Source organism: Phyllosticta capitalensis (genome assembly GCF_038381095.1).
Source record: "Phyllosticta capitalensis strain CBS 128856 chromosome Unknown BKA78scaffold_1, whole genome shotgun sequence".
Taxonomy (NCBI): domain Eukaryota; kingdom Fungi; phylum Ascomycota; class Dothideomycetes; order Botryosphaeriales; family Phyllostictaceae; genus Phyllosticta; species Phyllosticta capitalensis.
In genome coordinates this window covers 2,684,262-2,702,636 of record NW_027117439.1, presented here as the reverse complement: position 1 = coordinate 2,702,636, position 18,375 = coordinate 2,684,262, and the positions used below count along the sequence as shown (strand labels likewise).

At 54.7% G+C, this 18,375-nt stretch overlaps 5 protein-coding genes across 5 annotated transcripts; 2 read left to right on the top strand and 3 right to left on the bottom strand.

Annotated features, from left to right (window-relative positions):
• Positions 1 to 81: 81 nt before the first annotated feature.
• On the bottom strand, positions 82 to 4,429 carry BKA78DRAFT_376280 (DNA-directed rna polymerase-like protein III subunit). The gene is made up of 3 exons (XM_066892821.1): positions 4,330 to 4,429; positions 3,416 to 4,284; positions 82 to 3,365 (listed from the first exon to the last, which is right to left on the bottom strand). Exons 1-3 carry the CDS (start codon positions 4,402 to 4,404, stop codon positions 527 to 529), a joined length of 3,783 nt encoding a protein of 1,260 aa, XP_066749631.1. The 5' UTR covers positions 4,405 to 4,429; the 3' UTR covers positions 82 to 526.
• Positions 4,430 to 4,600: 171 nt separating this feature from the next.
• On the bottom strand, positions 4,601 to 6,117 carry BKA78DRAFT_303131 (NADP-dependent oxidoreductase domain-containing protein). Its single transcript, XM_066887513.1, has 2 exons — positions 5,693 to 6,117; positions 4,601 to 5,615 (listed from the first exon to the last, which is right to left on the bottom strand). Exons 1-2 carry the CDS (start codon positions 5,906 to 5,908, stop codon positions 4,788 to 4,790), a joined length of 1,044 nt encoding a protein of 347 aa, XP_066749630.1. The 5' UTR covers positions 5,909 to 6,117; the 3' UTR covers positions 4,601 to 4,787.
• A 2,030-nt stretch (positions 6,118 to 8,147) lies between these two features.
• Positions 8,148 to 11,120, bottom strand: BKA78DRAFT_245543 (plasma membrane ATPase; the record flags this gene model as incomplete). Its single annotated transcript, XM_066884133.1, has 4 exons — positions 8,148 to 8,194; positions 8,250 to 10,374; positions 10,427 to 10,657; positions 10,716 to 11,120. 4 exons carry the CDS (start codon positions 11,118 to 11,120, stop codon positions 8,148 to 8,150), a joined length of 2,808 nt encoding a protein of 935 aa, XP_066749629.1.
• Positions 11,121 to 11,283: 163 nt separating this feature from the next.
• BKA78DRAFT_16435 (uncharacterized protein) lies at positions 11,284 to 12,091 on the top strand. The gene has a single exon (XM_066883146.1). It carries the CDS (start codon positions 11,446 to 11,448, stop codon positions 12,058 to 12,060), a length of 615 nt encoding a protein of 204 aa, XP_066749628.1. The 5' UTR covers positions 11,284 to 11,445; the 3' UTR covers positions 12,061 to 12,091.
• A 5,011-nt stretch (positions 12,092 to 17,102) lies between these two features.
• Positions 17,103 to 17,864, top strand: BKA78DRAFT_303119 (uncharacterized protein). The gene has a single exon (XM_066887512.1). It carries the CDS (start codon positions 17,125 to 17,127, stop codon positions 17,842 to 17,844), a length of 720 nt encoding a protein of 239 aa, XP_066749627.1. The 5' UTR covers positions 17,103 to 17,124; the 3' UTR covers positions 17,845 to 17,864.
• Positions 17,865 to 18,375: the final 511 nt, after the last annotated feature.

Sequence of the window (18,375 nt, the reverse complement as noted above, 5' to 3'; positions counted from 1 at the left end):
GTAGCGACCTCAAGCGAACCATGGGAGAGTAAACCGTGGTGAGTCAGACCATTCTGTTACAGTTCGGCTAGTGCCGTTGTTGAGGAGCGAAATTCAGTAGAAACTCGTGGCACATAGAGCTACGACTGATCCAGTTGAAGGCGAATGGCCACCGCACGAAATTTCTTACCGTCCGGTAAGAGACCGACCTCTAATGTGACTTGATTGAGCGAGTGCAAACGAATGGGCCACATCCTCAGCCGAAGACTGATCGGACTCCACCAGACAAAAGACGAAATTGAATTGGATTGGTTGATGTCCATGCAAGATATCTCAACGCCCAACTCCGCATTTGCTCCAATCAACTAATTGAGAGGCTCCCACCCACGCCCGCTCCGCAACCCATTTTGTGCCGGCCGGCTCGCTATGCAGTGAAAAAAAGAATGCAGAAAAGAGACTCCAAAACCCCCTCGATGCCGCACCGTAATCATCACGGTGAATCGCACTTGCTCGCTCGCTCAAAGCTCAACGCAGAAGCATCCATCAATCAATCGTCCAAGTCCGCGGGAAACTCGTCGCCCAGCTTCAAGCTCGCCTTGACGTTCATGCTGAGCAGCTCCTGGATGAGCAGCTTGGCGGCGTATGGAATCGTCATGCGCACGACACCCTTGGAGGAGCGGCATGTCTGGCACCAGCCCTGGTAGCCCATCATGCCGCACTTTTCGCACACGTCGCACTCGTGTGCGTCGGAGCTAAGCATCAGACGCTCGAGGAGAAGTTGTGATGCGCCATACGCGATCAGACAGTCACGCTCCATTTCTCCGAGACGTAGACCGCCGTCGCGAGAACGACCCTCGGTTGGCTGGCGGGTGAGGATGGCACGAGGACCACGCGCACGGCTGTGCATCTTGTCTTGCACCATGTGCTTGAGCTTTTGGTAGTAGATGGGCCCGAAGAAGACGTAGGCAGGAAGACTCTCGCCCGTGATGCCCGAGGTCAGCATGTCTTTGCCGCTGTAGTTGAAGCCGTGCTCCAACAGGATTTGCGACATGATTTCTGGCTTGGAGCCGCCGAACGCTGTGCCGTACTGCAACTCGCCCTTGACAACACCCGCCTTGCCCGAAAGGAGCTCGAGCATTTTCCCGACTGTCATACGCGAGGGGAAACCGTGAGGGTTCATGATGATGTCGGGGCAGATACCTTGGTCATTGAAGGGCATGTCAATTTGCTCGGCAATGATACCCACGACACCCTTTTGTCCGTGACGAGAGGAGAATTTGTCGCCGAGTTCTGGGCGGCGGGTCTGACGCGTTTGGATCTTGATGAGTGGCGTGTTGCTCTCGTTGGCCGACAAGAGCACCTTGTCCACATAAGCTGGGTCGGGAAGCTTGTAAGACATGGGGGTGTTGCGGAATTCGACCTTTTGCGACCGCATGCCATTCTGATCAAGACCCGTGGGATTGGTGTTTGTGGGAACCATCTTGTTGACGTAAACATCGTCCTTTTCAAGAAGTACACCGACCTCCGCGATTCCGTCCGCGTCACCGAGTTTCGACATTCTCGGGTTGAGTGGCTTGCCGTCCTTGCCCTTTTCAGGAGCGACGAGCTTGTCCATAGAACCGTTCGCATAAGACTTGACTGTAAGCGACTGCTTCTTGAAGACCTGGCAACGTCCGAATCCTCTGTCACAAGAAGCCTTGTTGATGACGAGGGCATCTTCAATATCGTAACCGGAGTAGGACATGACGGCGACCGTGGCGTTTTGACCAGCAGGCAGTTTGTCGTACTTGATGAGCTCAATTGTCCGCGTCTTGACCATGGGTTGCTGGGGATAGACCATGAGGTAAAGTAGGGTATCGATTCGGGTGAACTGGTTGTAGGCAATGGCACCAATGGCTTGTTTACCCATAGCACATTGGTACGTGTTACGAGGAGACTGGTTGTGGTGAGGGTAGGGTATCAGACCAGCGACAGCGCCGAGAATCGTGAATGGTTCGATTTCAAGGTGGGTGTGGTACTCCTTGAGGTCCTTTTCGTAGATGCAAATGTTCGAGTCGTTTTCCTCGTTGACATCGACGTACTCAACGAGACCGCGGGAGAGAAAATCGTCAAACTCCATCGTTCCCTTTTGCAGCGCACGGAGGTAGCGGGCAGACACCCTTGACTTGCCACGTTCGACGATGATGAGCGGCCTACAGATGCGGCCTTCGTCCGTCGCGATATGGACAGCCTTGTGATGGTGGTTGATGTGGATGCTGACAAACTCGGAGATGCGGCCCATTCTGCGGAACTTGCGGAAGTTTTTGAGAAACGAGGTTGGACTTCTAGTCAAAGCCAGAGGCGAACCGTTGACGAAAATGATGTACGCTCCAGTCGAGTACAGTTCCGTTCCGGTGCCAGATTGGACATCCTCGGCGCCCAACATGAAGACTGCTCTCTTGACGGGCTCCTCTGGCACCTCGGTGGTAATGTGCGTCATGAGAGCCAAGTTCTTGACTAGACCACAAGCTTCTCCTTCGGGCGTATCCGACGTGCAAATCATGCCGAATTGAGAAGGCTGCAAGGCACGAGGACCAGAGACCTTTCTCGTCTTTTCGAACTGGGATGTAATACGCGTCATCATACCAAGAGCAGAAATGAAACTCAGACGACTGAGGACGTGCGTGATACCCGCTCTTTCCATGCGGAAACGCTTGAGGCTCCAATTACCGGTGGCAATGGCCCTCTCCATACCGGCTGTGATGCTCCATCCATGGGTCTGGATGTGATCGTATGCGTCAAACTCGGCAGCCCTGTTCGGCTTCTTGAGGACTTTGTCGATGGCCGCCTTGAATTGGAAGTTGAAGCTCTTGAAGCTGTCTTCAAAAAGAAGGGCCATCATCTGACCAGCCAATTCCAATCTCTTGTTGCCGACGTAATCTCTGTCATCAACCATCTTGGGATCTTGCATGGCCATCAGCACCCTTCTGGTCATATACGCAATGTACAAGGCCTTGGGACGGAAATTCATGCCAACCACGGGGACGTGGCTCATCATCATGTCGGAAAGGGCGTAAATGGCCTCCTGTTGCAGGTTTCGGGGCGCTCTGTTGCCGATGGGTTTCCGAATCTGCCGGGTCCTCTGGCCAACGTATTCCAGAGCTTGGTGCTGGGTGTTGATACGTTCGCCCTTTTCGTTTATGCAGGCTTCAAAGTTGATCGAAAACTCGTCCTGGTATGCGCTGTCGTCTCCAGCCACCAGAAGCAGAATTTCGTGCTCAGATTGGATGCCCATGGCCTTCAGAGCAATGACAATGGGAATATCGTCAGTGAAGCAGTTGTGCTTAAGATAGAGGAGACCCTTTTTGAGGAGGACGTATCCCTTCGACTTGCGGTCGACCGTAAAACTGCAAAACATCAGCTGGATGCAAACAATATGTAGACCAGCAAGACTGACCTAATAACCGAGGCCTGGATGATGCCCTTCATCGACTCGACAATGACACGGTTCTTGCTGAGCTGCTCCTGAACCAAAATGACCTTTTCCTGGCCTCTCGTGATGAAGTATCCACCGGGGTCAATCGCGCACTCGCCAAGCTGCGCCATTGACTTTTCCGACTTGCCGCTCAACTGACACTTGTTGCTCCGCAGCATGATGGGCATTCTGCCAATGTGGATTCCTTTTCTTTTGACCTTGCTCGCTCCCTTCTTGTACTCGACGTCGACGACAATTGGCGCCGCATATGTCATGTCGCGCAAACGGCACTCGTTGGGCGTGATGGTCGACGTGTGTCCCTTCAGACCTTCCTCCTCGACACGGCATGGGCGCAGGACGCGAATGTCGGTATAGCGCCAGAAGAACTTGTCGTCGACATCGCTGTAGACGTATTGATTTGCGCGCAGGATCTCCTTGAGCTGCACATCCACAAAGTAGTCGAATGAGTCAATGTGCTGCTTGACCAATCCTTTGACCTTCAGAAATGCCGGCAGTAGATTCCACTTGTCTTCGGCCGTGTTGATTGGGTCCGTCAGGGATTTGCCGTGGTAAAAGGGCTGTAGGAGGGAATCCATGCCGTCGTCGCGTCGTTTTCTCAGAGGGGGCTTTGCTGTTGGAGCTGGTGTTGGCGCAGCGGGTTCTGCATTGTGCGACGGTGCTGCGGGTTTTGGTTGCGCTGGAGCTGCTTGCTCTTGTGACTGTGCAGGAGTACTCGATTCGGCAGGCGTGGGGAGAGCTTCGTCAGGAGCGGTCGCGCTAGCAGTGGCTGGAGTGTTTGTGGGCTTTCTACGCGGAACGGCGCGTGGCTTTCGGTATTGCTTTGCGAGTGGCTAAACCAGTGTTAGCCAAATCGACCTTTGGTAAGAGATTTTTACCTGTGTTTGCTTTCTCACTTCTTTTGGTCGAATCTCGGCCTCACCATTGCCATCAGGCAAAGCTTTCGGAGGCATGGTGGCGGTTGGAGGAGAGAATGCCCCGCTGTGAAGAATTTCTGGTGGTAAAACGCGGGCGGAGTACGATGATAGCCGGCTGATTTTCGGCATGACTCATGTGCAAGACAAGGAATGTTGAAGTGCTTTCTTGGAGTTTTACAGTATCATCATGTAGGCATGTCCTCTGTGAATATTTTTGATTTTCAAAGAGTTTCGTCAATTGAGCTTGACTAGATAATACCTGAAAAGCCTTTTTCCACTAGACGACGTGGTTGCTACTGCAGCCCGCACAGCGCTTTTTCAATGACCAATTGTCTCGCTTCTTTTGCAGATACATCGGAGTCCTCATCCCATGTTGCACGGCCTCATCATCTTTGCTACTTGATCCGACCACAGTTCGCTCAAGACCTATCTTCGGGATCAAACTTGTCCTTCCAAAAGCCTCTGAAGTGCTTCTGCAAGCCCTTCTCGTTAATCTCCTGAATCTCGGCCGGATTGAGCTTGAACGACATGCCCCTCAAATAATCGCTCAGACGCTGCTCCTTGCTGCTCGTCGTAATAGCTACGATATCCTGATCGATCGCCCAGCGCAAACAAATCTCGCTCTCGCTGACAGCATACTTGCGGGCGAGTGCAGCGAGCGTATCATCGACAGGACCAGGCGCGGCCTTGGTGATGGCGGTAAGGGGTCCATAGGCCGACGTGGCGATGCCGTGCTTCTTGTGATATTCCAACAGACCCTCGTGCTGCAGATACGGGTGGAATTCGATCTGGTTGATGGCGGGGACGACCTTGGCCGTCGCGAGCGTGGCATCAAGGTGCTTGGGCAGATAGTTGGACACGCCAATGGACTTGGTCAGCCCGGCGGCTTGCAGCTCCTCGAGGTCGCGCCATTTGGCCTGCAGCTCGGCGTCTGATTTGGCGAAGAAGGGCGAGTGGATCAGGTACAGGTCGACGTAGTCCAATTGCAGCTTCCGCAGGCTGTCCTTGAGCGCCGCCTTGACGTCGCCAATGTTCTTGTTGACTTTTGTGGTGACGAAGAGCTTCTCGCGCGCGACGCCGCTCTCCTTGATGGCGATGCCTAGCTCGGGCTCCGTCTGGTACATTTCGGCGCCGTCCAGGTGGTAGTATCCGAGGTTGATGGCCGTCTTGATGCTCTTGATGAGCTCGTAGTCTATCTTGGACTCATCGCCCGCCTTGTACCAAGACGTGCCAGTGCCAAAGCTGAGCTACAAGAAGCGGGGGATGTTAGCATCAATTGCTTCACAACTCGTGTGTACAAAGATTTGTCCAATGGCAACCGTACCAAAGGAATTGAATGCCCATCATTGAGCTTCAAGGAGGGAATGTCATTATTGAGCTTGGCCATGGTTGCGAATGTGTTGGAGCCAGTTGTAGTTCCGAAAATCGCAGCAGCGGCAGCAGTCGTATTCTTGAATCGCGAGCGGAGACGGAGCGGAAGTGAGGCGAGAGATGTTCTTGTAGCGGCAGCACCGGTCACCACCACCTTTGCGCAATTCATTAGTTCAATTGATGATTGACGAGACTCAGCTCATGCAATTGACACGATCTGTAAGCAATAGCGCTCCACTCCATCGAGCAATCCATCTCAACCTTACACAACCACATCCGTCGGTTATGCAGCCATCCGAATCTCGCAGCTTTCTAGCGAGCCATCCGCGGGGCCGCCACTCAGCACAGAGCAACTCCCGCTCTCCGTCTTCCCCCAACCAACCCCACCCCCACCTTTACCTCTCCCACTGCACAACTTGCACGAGTAATGCAGCTTCGGAAACCCACGAAACCCCCGACGTCGACGAACCAGGAGCTGCCCGCTTCATCTGGTCGCCTTCCCGCCCATCCGTCCCCATCCAGGCACAGGTACCGCGGGAACAACCCAGGAGCAGCTCCTTATGCGAACCACCTGTCCGCGCAGCAGCGGTGCAATTGAGTTTTTTGTGCCGGTATCTGCGCGCCCGTTGCGCGTCGCTGATTGATGCAGGGAGGAGTGTGCTTTTGCTGCTGCTGCTGTACAGTAGGCCGTCGTCGTGGGGTCCCGGGGCATTTGACAGAGCTGAGGTAACCTCACCCCGCAATCCTTGATCAAGGGTGATGTAATTGCGCACAAATGTGTCTCGCTCCACAGATCCCGCGGACGCCGCGCGATCAACCATTGGCGTCCATGGGCGTGGTCATTGGACTCCGCGGACCTGTCTGGTCTGGCTGACTGGAGCTGCTGCCCGCTATTATACGGTAGCCCGATGAGGCATACCGGAGAGCTCGACCGGGACGTGCCAATGATTGCATCCATCGGCTTGCTTGGACATGAAGCAATTCACAATGGACCGCAGAGTCCCCTTTGCCCAGCAGTAGCAGAAAGAAAGTGATATCCTCACGATCCTCGCTGCAAACATGGACAGTTCCTCGTTCAACGTGTTCAATAATAGGTAGACAAACGCAGCGAGGTCCGTCCGGCTACCAACGGTCCGGAGCAAACGGCGACGGCGATACACTCGCGCGCAGTCGGTCTAAATTTGTGGGTCTTTGGATCGAGCGAAAGCAAGCAAGCGAGCGAGGTCGTCGCTCGTCTCGCCGTTTTCTCTGGCGAAGGACCGAGCGTGTTCTTCTCTTCTCATATCATCTCTCCTTCTCCGTCAGCTTCACAATGTCCATTTACTACAGTCCCAATCTATCTACGCCTTGAACGATGCACGCGAGATGCGAGGAGCTTTGCAAACATCACCTTCACCGGCCTGCCAACTTGTCCGTACCTAGCGGCCTCAGCTGTCGCACCGCGTGTAGGAGATCGAGGCCAATGGCTTTACTACTGCATCAGCGAGCGCAGTCCCTTCCCATACTGAGCTACGCCAAGTGACAGCACAAACAAGCAGTGTCACGGCTGCGGCGGTGAGGTGGTAAGATGCCATGCCCTGACAGTGAGGCTGAATCTGCCACGGAAGGGTCCCGTCCATCCGTCCGTCAGTAGGCGGACAGGACAGACAGCCTTCGAGTACGTGGTAGCGCCATGAGGTGTCTCGTGGCCTCTCTATTGTCTAGATTGCATCATTGCACCGCTTGCTCCTGTCCTCAATTTCCACGGCGGCGAAGGCCAACGTTGAGCGTTCATTCAATCTGCTTGGCGACGAGAGATTTCAAGACTACCATGCGGTACCGTTGGCTGACGAGAGAACACCACATGTGAGTAAGACGTTTCAGTTGCACACGTCCATGGTTTGCCTTCTTTCATATCACCACCTCGTCCCTTATCCGATGACTTTGTATCCACATCGTTTTGCTTTGGGAGAACTCCTCTCCATTCGTTGCGCTCTAACCCACGACTGCTTCCGACAAGAAGGATTAAAAGCTGGTACTGGCGACCAAGAGAAAGAAAAGAAGCGAAAGAAGAGACTGCTCCCAGGCTGATGATCTGTGTCTCATCAGAGTGAGAGTAGGGCTCAGAACCGCTAATGACAAGTGTGGGTGAGCCAGCCGAACAAAGAGAAAAAAGACAGCCATATGTTTCTTCGTCTTCTTGTTTAACTTTCATCAATTCTCATATCGACATGTGTGTCTCCCTGCTTTCCTTCCTGCTCTCGGCTCTTCCACTTGCTGCGAGGGCCGATTACCTCCGAAATAAAGACTCCTCCTCTCTTTGATATTAAGATGCGTTCCCACAACGACGACGCCTGCAACTGCTACCACTCATACTCCAATCCACTACTACTACTACTTCGGTATATCAAGACAAGGAAAAATGCCGTTTAGGCGCTCTTTTCATGCTGGGTAGAAACACGTTGGAGAGAGACGACTGGCGAGCGAGTTAGTGACTTTGTTACTGACGCGACACAGGAGCGAAAACTTACCAAAGTCCTCGAGAGACCGTTGCTTTTGGTCCTTCTTAGGGCTCTTGCCGTGCATGAGGTTGTCAAAGCCTACACTGTCTTGCAGCAAGTAGTAGACACCGCCCATGACGCAGAAGACACCGAAAGAAAAGACCCAGATACGAACGACGGCGACAATCGACGTCTGGCCTCCGACGAACCATCCGAACAGACAGAAAAAGGTGGCGATGATATCAACGATGAGAATGGCGCCGCTGAGCTGCCACGAGGGAATAGAACTCCAGAAGGGACCGTTTGCGCGAGTGATGAAAATGAGCCAGTTCTCAGTGAGCGAAATTTGCAAAAACAAGACTTCGTCGCGGACACCAAAGTTCTGGACGATACCGCCCGAGATACCCTGGCCCTGCGCGTTGGGAAGATCTTGGTATGGGAACATGGTCGTCAGGGTGATCCACGTGCCAATCGCGAGGACGACACCCAGCAAAACCGACATACCCCACAGCTTGGGCAAGTTCCACTTGACCGGAGTCTTGGAAAATGGCGCGTTATCGTATGCAATGGCGAGGGTAGCAATATCGGCAAAAATGGCGATAAAGACGACGAGCTCGAGGTTGAGGGAGGTGTTCAAGATTGCAATCCAGAGACCGAGGAAAAACTCCAAGTGCAATGACAGGGCGATACGGTACACAACGTACGCGTACATGCGGTGGAAAATCTGACGACTGGTCTTGAGCGCATCGATGATGGCCGACAGACCGGGAGCAAGGAAGACGATATCAGCAGCGGACCGGGCAGCGTCAGAGGCGCCCTCGACGGCGATACCCGTATCAGCCTTTTTCAGCGAAGGCGCATCATTGACACCGTCGCCAGTCATGGCAACAAGGTAGCCACGCTGCTGCAGAATTTCGACGACGTTGTACTTGTGCTGAGGGAAAACCTCTGCGAATCCATCGGCAGCTTCGACAAAGTCATAGACCTCTGAGCCGGGCATTTCACCACCACCGCCGAGACCAAGACGCTCCGCGTTGTAGACATTGGTACCGAGACCCAGCTGGCGAGACGTCTCACGAGCGATACCGACGGCATCACCCGTCAACATCTTGATGGAAAGACCCAGAGTCTTGGCTTCGTTGATGGTGCGCGCGGTATCGTGACGAGGAGGGTCAGAGCAAGGCATGATGCCAAGAATTTCCCACGAGCTATCGCCACGCTTACGCGCAACACCGAGCGAGCGGAAACCACGGGTAGCAAATTCCGCAACCTTGTTTTTGTACGCTTCGTCGACCGCCTCGGGAATCGGGTGATCTTCCTCGACAGTCTTAAGGACGAAGAGCGGGGCACCCTTGACACAGACGATGCGCTCTCCCTGCGGAGACTCGACAACGGCCTGAACCTTTTTCGAAACTGGATCGAATGGGTGGAATTCCAAAACCTTGTACTTGGACAAGACCGACTTGGCACGGGGATAGAACCTCAACGACTTGAGAAAGGCCTTGTCGATGGCATCGATACCCTTCTTCTTGCGAGAAGCAGCCAGGCAGGCCGTGAGCATGAGGTCCTCGGGTTCGACGCCAGAAACGGTGTAAGGCTCTGCCAAGGAGAGCTTGTTCTTGGTCAAGGTTCCCGTCTTGTCGGAGCAGAGAATTTCGACGCCAGCGAGCGACTCAATGGCCGAAAGTTTCTGGACAATGGCTTGCTTCTTGGCCAAGTAGGCGGCACCGACGGCCATGGTGGTCGTAACGACGGCGGGCAGACCGACTGGCACGCCGATAATGGTGATGGCGAGGGTAAACTCGAGAATCGTAACAATTGGGTTGGAGCGGTAGAATGACGAAACCCAGACGACGAGGAGGGTCAAAATGACCAAGATCAAAAGGACCGTTCCGATGCCGTTCAGGACCTCCGTAAAGTGTCCAGTACCCGAAGAAGCGGACGCGACGAGCGAGGCAGCGCGACCGACGAAGGTGCTGTCACCAGTCGCGGCGACGACCATGAAGGCCTCGCCGCGCTTGACGGCCGAAGATGCGTAGCAAGTGTCGCCCTTGTGCTTATCCACAGCAAGAGACTCGCCTGTTATGGCGGACTGGTCGACTTGGAGGAAAGCATCGTCGGTCACGATGCGGCCGTCGGCAGGGATGATGGTTCCCTAGCAGCAGGTGAGAATTGGCGACGCACGCAGCAAAACAAGGTTGGCTTACCTCCTCGAGCTGCAGAATGTCACCAGGAACAATTTCCGGGGCCTCGACTTCTTGCAGAGTGCCATTGCGCAACACGGTGGCCTTGAGGGCGAGCGTCTTTTTCAACTCGTCGACAATGGAACCGGCCTGGAATTCTTGGACGAAACCGACAGTCGCGTTGAGCAGCAGAAGCGCGCAAATGACACCAAAATCGACCCAATCCTGCAGACCGGCGGCGAGAATAGCGGCAGCCTAGCGCGACAGCCAAATCAGCGACGTCCCCAACGCGAGGATCAACAAAATTTCTCACCTCCATGACGAATTGAATGGGGCCGACAAAATACATGAGGAACTTGAGGACGAGGTTCTCCTTCTCCTCCTTCATTTGATTGAGACCAAACTTCTTTCTGCGCTGGGTGACCTCTTCGGTGGTGAGACCGTGCACGGTGCTGGTCTGGAGGAGCTCTTCGGCGACTAGACGAGCGCCACCGGGTTGCGTCGTGTCTTCCTCTTCGGCATCGATGTTGGCGTCTTGCGATTCGAGCTCCTCGATCAGGGCGTCCATGTCCTCGTCTTCCTCCTCGTCCTCGCCGGGCTTGATGCCAGGGAGGTTGGTGTTCTTTTCTTCTTGCTGGCCATATTGCTGCTTCTCGTCAAAGGTTGGCTGCTCGGAGTTGTGAGGCTGGTCGGCAGCGCGAGCCTCGTTGTCCGCCATGGTGGATGGCAGACGGACAAACAATCAACAATCAATCGCTAAGATGGTCGCAAGGCGATAATGCTAGAGGGCGTAAGCAACGTCGCGGTAGCAAGGCGACTTGGATGCGACTAGCGAAGCGAAGGAGAGGGAGGTCAATTGATGTGAGGGACGGACAAGAGGGCGAGCGAGACGAGGGTGGGTGCGCGAGTAGAGAAGAGCCTGGGGTTTTGTACCGTTACCCAGCGCAATCGGCACTAGCGCTGCCCTTAAGCTTTCCCACCTGGTAAGCCAGCAACCACGCAGCAACGCAACCGCGGCTCCAGGACCTCAGCAGGCAGGAAGCATGCCGCACGGGCCCGCCGCTGTTGTCATTTGGATCAGACGTACCTTGGATTGTCTCTCGACTCACAATTCAACAATGGGCAGCGGAGGAATGGATGACGGCGAGGGGGGAACGACACTCCCCATTATACCTCTTATGAGGCAGGTGGCACGACACGCACACGACAATTGGACATTAATCGGCAGGGTAGCCATTGGAGAGCGGGTGGTGGGATGCCGTATCTCTACAGGCTGCGTGCTGCTGCTGCACTGCGGCTTTTCTTGCCTCCGCTGGTTGCATAGATTGAGGAGGGCGATCCCGCGATCAGCGGTACGGTACGGCAAGGAGACGAGCGTGAGACGATTTAAAAGCTTGAAAATAATCGTTTGCAGCCAGCCCTCAAGGTTCCTGTTAGCTTGTGCGACGCTGGACCGGCCGTCGGGCCGCGCCTGTTCTGTCGAAAAATTATCGACTGGACCGAAACAAAACAAAACGCGCGCGCCCACTAGCAGGTATTCTCCTGCTTTAGCCGCGACGACATTCCTGGCCGCCCCCGTTGCAGGGGGCAGCTGCGCACGAAGACGGCGCCCACCGAATAATGGTCTTGTCTGCCAAGGGCTGGGCTCGACGAATTGACAAGTCTTTCTTTTTCTATGGGCTGGCAGGCAGCACCATTTACAGCAGCATTGCCTCTGTTGGTGGCCAGCCGAGTGCGAGGGGCGCGAGTCCGAAGGCTGTCGAAAAACCCGCACTGTCGCCGGGTTCTGTCTGCGCGTTGCGGGGGATGTGCCCTGGCTTTCCTTGTCCACCTGACTAAGCGGATAAATGGACGGCGACGGCGACCCGATGCGGCAGTTGGCAGAGAACCCAATCATGCAAGCGCTTCCTTTCTCTGGCGGCTCTACCACTGAGGTGTTGGCATTGAGGCCATTTAGCATGGTCAACGGCCTGGCGCATATTCGCGTGTCTGTTGGGCTGGAGCTGGGGGCGCCGGTGGGGGCCTCTGACCAGGCGGCTTGCGGGGGTGGGTCAAGCCCAGTGCACCCACCAGCTGCTTATCCACACCTCCATACCTTTACTCTCACAAGCCCTTGAGGTTGCCCTTGCTCTCCTCTTTCTCTCTGTCAAACACCACCTCAGTCTTTGCTGTTTCATCATCCATCATGGCCTGCACGTGTGCGCCCAACAACTGATCCTTCGTGTGCGACTGCATCTGTGTCCCTCTTGGCCGGCGCAGGTCCGTCGCATCGCCAAGCAGGTCCGCCTCTGTTCGTCGCCTCAAGACCACATTGGCACGGCGGTGCAACCTCTACTCCCAATCAGTTTGTAGCGCGGCGATTGATTGCTCTTGGCTCTCCAGCGATGTTGTATCTACGCTTCAACGCTACGCTGTGGTGCTATCTCGCCCACGCCAAGAGCCAAGACTTCCCGCTCCTCCCTTGTCGATCCAAGTCCGCCACAACCGCTCCGCCAGCGTAGCTTGGCCTTCGGCTTCTTTTCACATGCCGCTAGCTCGCCATGATACCGTGCTTTTTCTGCTGCTCAATCTGACAGGATCCGGAGCAAAAAAGACGCGACACTGGCGTCTCTACTTGCGGACTAAGTCTCCGAAAGACAGCACCACGCTTGGCAGCTGCACACCGCAGAGACATCTGCGTGTTCACTCACCACACCACATGTTTGTTTTGGCCGTCACCACGTCTGCCATGGCAAGGGTCTTGAACAAAGCAACCCGCTGCTGCGATGCTACAATGCGTTGCCTCGCTGTCCAGAACGCCTCATCCGCCGACGTTGAGCTTACCCGACAGCCCAATGACTCGCTGACGTTTGGCGGACTTGCCTCCATGTTTCACTTTACCACTGGCTGCCAAGTCACCAACCACCTACCTCTGACGTCTGAGGACGGCACCGCGCTGTCGAAACAAATTTCGAAATTGCCCTTTGCGGCAGGTGCCTGGCGGTACTGTCCGTAATGAAGTCTTCTTGGTCTTCTTGGTCTCGGTGCTTGCTTATATGCTAGACTGCCCCTTTGTACTCGCGTGCTCAAAGTACCGAGTACCGTTGCTCTGCACCTTCCAAGAGACCAAACACATCAGCCAAGAAATCATCGCTCCACCATGGCTCCCACCCAGTCTCACGACCCGAATCCCTCGGAGATGATGGGATCTGCCCAAGGGGGCCGCCGCTACACGTCCGAGGTCCCCTCCCATCCCTCGCACGGCAATGGCAAGAAGGCCGCGCCTGCCATCTCGGTATGTCACTTGTCGGTTGCCGGCTCCTCCGTCACACTATCAGAAATCTTCGATCATTAGCAACAGAAAACTAAAAGCTCTGAACAGGATCCCATGGATACGCCCAAGAAATCCAAGAGCACCGACGATGCTCCTTCCAGCTCGAGCAAAGCCGGAGGAAAGTGGACCATCGACATGCCAGGCAACGTCGACGCGAAGCCAGACTCGGAGGCCATGCGGCTCGTCATGGCGGCCATTGTCGAAGGTGAGAAGCACGGCGCAAAGGACGGCAAATACGTCCTGAAGAAAAAGTCGTGAGAAGGCGGCGGATGCTTCTGCAATGAACTGTATGTTTTCCTGCAACGTCTGTGGGTTATGTTGATTATTCTTGTATATACACTACGTTATAGAGGAGTACAGTATAGTATCTACAAGCTTCTCTGTAGGCGCTGGCCGGTTGGTGGGTGAGTGAGACTTGGGCACCCTGAATTATCTTCTAGCCTTCGCCGACCTCGCGCCGTGGCCCGGGCTTCCCACGCGGCTGCGTGACCTTTTGACAGCCCTCCCATAACTATATAAACCAGCCTTTTTGGTAATCGTCCCCCAAATTATGAGTGCTCCGATGCAGTTGCAGCACGAAGCGAATCAGATTCACTACTTGTGGACATGCCGCCCAAAATCCCAAACTGTTGGTTCTTGTCCCTCTTCTGGGTGCTCCTTCCCCCTCTCCTGCCAATGGCAACTGGGCTTAATTTTGACGTGGCTTCATCATCGCGTTACGATGATTCTCAACTATAAGTGAGCACGTCTCCAAAAGGTCACCATCACCCTCACTAGGCACAGCCCAACACGAACTTGAGAAACTCGGGGCGGGTCTGCGACCAAAGCACAAGGACAAGCACAGTTCGTGGTCCCTTCCGGACTCCTCTGGAGTTGTGCTGCAGTCTCGCTGTGACGGGACTCTCACTCCAAAGAAGACTGCTTTATACCCACCACCCTCACTGTTTGCACATGTCCAGCTCTCCGATGCTGCTGCCTCGCCAGTGTCCACGCGCTGTTTGCTTGGCACATGCGCACGCCCGAACTCAACCACCACCCCCTGAACACCTGGCACTAAAGCTGGCCACGTGTCACGCACGCACCCCTGGGCTCTGAGATCTTGCTTTTTCGGGCTGTCGTCACGCTTTAGCTCTGCTCGACTGGACCACTCTCGTGATCACTGCTCCTGTCTTTGGACTATAAAACGCCGTTGACCTCTAGGTTGTGGCCACGGTTCGGCAGGTGGCAGTATCGACACACCCAAATTCAAGTCGGGGAGATCAATATCACTGTGGTGTCCATCGCTGCAGCGACTATTACTGCGGTGGGAGGCAGTCTTGAAGTGCTTCACTTTTTCCGTTGCCTCTTTGTGTGCAGCGCTTGCTCCTCTCCTTTGGGAGGGGTTTGCATGCGCTGGTCAAGTCTACGTCGACTTTATGGCGTAATGCCGAAAAATATTTACACTACTTGCAGAGCTTGAACAGCGGCGCTGTGAGATGACGACGGTTCTTCTGACTTGTCAAGGATTAAAGAGAAGGAAGTGAGTCGTAAATGAAGCTGCAAAGATGGCAGGACGCGCGAGAAGAAGGAGCCAAAACAGAAACAGTGCCTCTTTGGCTTGTGATAGAGACACCAGTCTTTTCTCCGAATACTTGCCTGTATTCTCTGTTGGAGTGTTGCTCTGGTGTATTGGAGAGTTGAGAGCAGCGTTCCTTTATACGCACCTGGCAGAATCCGCATGCGCAAGAGCGGAGCGGTATCGTGCCCTGTCGGCATCGTGTAACTTCAGCAGCGCACTTGGCCCCTAATTTTGGCCTAGTCTCCTGACTGCCTGCGGCCGCCTCCGCGCGCGTGCAGGTGCTTGCTGTGACTGCTCAAATCTTGAGGTATAAAGGTCGGAGGATCTGCCAGAGCTGCTTCGGAAACCAGGCTGGCCATTTCCTCTCTCAATCGAGCAGGACGCATCACGAGAAGGGCTCTACTGACTTGATCCTCCTCTTTTCCTGAATCGACTTTACTGCAGCTGTAGGGCAAGTGAGAAGTCAATCGCAAAGCGAGGAACCATCTAGTTGATATGACGAACTTCAACAGTTCGACTGCACGCAAAGATGCTACCGACTAGGAACAGAATTGCTGAAAGTTAGGGCGACGGACTTCATTTCGCGGCAATGACGCTTGTCATCTTCCGGCTCGACTGCTTGAAATCGTATGGTCGACATTCAGTGCTCATGCGCGGCAATCAAAGAAGTCAACATCCATTTGCGGTCTGGTTGTTGGATTTCAAGGAGAGCAATAGCCTGTGAGTCAGAGGTGTGAAGTTGGGAAGGGGTGATTCCATCCCTCTCTACTCCGAGCAGCGCACGAATGAGAAATCGAGAAATTCAAATCAGAGAGAGGAAGAGAGACTTTTCCACAGGCAGCAGCACTCGGTGCATGACTCTTTTTTCGATCCTTTCGTTCTGCTGGGCGAGTGCCTGGGCAGGCCTCCTTTCTGTGGTTCGCTTGCTTCCCCAACACATATAAAAACCGGCCCCCGCTCCGCCTTCTCCAATTCGCATTTCGAACATCGATTTGACACTTTTCGGGCGATTTTCGCTCCATTTTCTGGCAGAACTTTGCCCAAAGAAACCACCACCAGCCGTCGAGATCATTACAGCTTCCCAAGATGTGCGAAGCTTGCCAAAACTACCGAAAGCGCAACGAGCGTCCACGATGTAGGTGCGGTGGTCATATGCATCGCCCTTTTTATCCTCCGAGAAAACACGTCCCCCAGAACAAGTGTTTGGAGTCGCCGCAGCAATTCGCAAAGGATTTCGAGGCTGCACGCAACCAGGCGCTCCCCGTCGATGGCAAGCCCTTCGAAAGTGTCGCGGTCTTGGGACTCACCTGGAGCAACGACCACACGGACCCCAAACCGACCGAAGAAAAGCTTCTGAGGGTCTTTCGCGAAAAGTACAATTTCGCTTGCGAGTCTTTTGTCATCCCCACGCACGAAGATGCCGACCGTGCGGTTCGAGAGCTGTCGGGAGCGCTGGAGGATTTCAGCAGTCGGCACAACAATGATGGCTCTTTACTGATTGTCGTCTACCTGGGTTATACGTCAGAGCGGGCTTGGGAGTGTGATGGTCAGGCCTTGCGTATTTCACGACCATCTCTTTCAGCATTCAGCCAGCGAGGGGTGATGCATGACCTCTTGGACAGGTTCCTGAGGCAGCGGGCGGGCTGCGAAGGACGCGTCCTCAACATTTTTGACTGTTTCTGGGGCCCAAGAGACCCCCTGAATGACAAGTCGGAATTTCTGGCCTGTCCAATGTCTACTGGACATGAAAAGAAACGGGACTCCCCACCGCACAATTTTGTCGATTATCTAGCGGAATATCTTGACAGCCTCGACGGGGAACCAAGATCTATTTCCCAAGTCCATGGGGACATGTTGAGGAAGCAGATTGAGAAAGGTGTCAACAGGATGCCTTTCCACATGCTTGAGAAAGGTGGCAACAGATCGCCTTTCTATGTGCCTGGGGAATCGGGCCATAGCAGTATTGTCCTCGCCCCTCAATCGCAGGAACCAACGATCACTCCCTGCAAGAGTGCAATCGAAGTCATGGACAAATCGGAACACCGAGCATTGATTTATGTCAAGCTTACCTGCGAGAAGTGGATATCAGGCGTCACTGACTGGCAAGGTTGGTTGACATCCCACCTGCCTGCGGGCACTCACTCCGTGCGGGTGGAATCGGTGGAGCTCTCTCCTGAACCCGAGTCCAATGGACTCCTAACCGTGTCGCTGCCCTTGGAGCTGTGGGAATGCCTTTCCGACGACAGGAAGAGGTGCCCCCAAGAGAGTCTTTACACTTTCATTTCGTACATGAGGGATCATCGAGAGCACCAGGCACCGTCTCAGTCGACGGATCGACCTCGAAGGAGTTTTAGGTTGAAGCACGAGAAGCCTTTCTTCAACGGCGTGCCACCGAAGTATGCAAAGAAAGACCGTAGATGGGGGATATGGGGCTACGGAGGAGCATGGGGACGAGGAGGAGCCTTTTCAGGTAGAGGGGGCGCCAGAGGAGGTGGTTTTGCTGGCAGGGGAGGCAGCAGAGGAGGCGGTTTTGTTGGAAGGGGAGGTGGCAGAGGAGGCTGCACGCATTAGACCCGATCCGTTCCCTCTTCCATCTTCTGCGGTGTCTCCTATCCCACACCCAGGTAGGTGCATGTCTTTGCGAAGAACGGCGCACGCTGGCTGGCTGGGATGATGCCACGGCCTCTGTAGGTAAGTGCCACTCCTACTTGCCCTACCTGACCACACCGCATCTTGGGAGCTCTAAATCTGGACACGACGCAACGCTTTCCGCTAGCTCAAGCGCTAGAGATGGTTGTCTCGGTGGTTTTCCAAAAGACCTACCCCTGTCAAGACATCTTACCCCTGTCAACTCCCCTGTTCTGCCTGACCGACCCGACCCGCCCCCCGCTCGTCTGCCAAAACAACGGCTCAGGCACCGCAACGCATCACCACCCAATCCGCTCGAATTATGTCCTTGCGCTGTCGCTTCGGCTTTCCCTGCGTTAGCGTTGGGCGCTGGTGCACCCAGACACGTGCGGCGACATCGCGTGGCGCGGGACGGGGCGGCGCGGGTAGTTTGGTCTGGCGCTGACGGGCAGGTGAGATACTGAGCGCGGATTA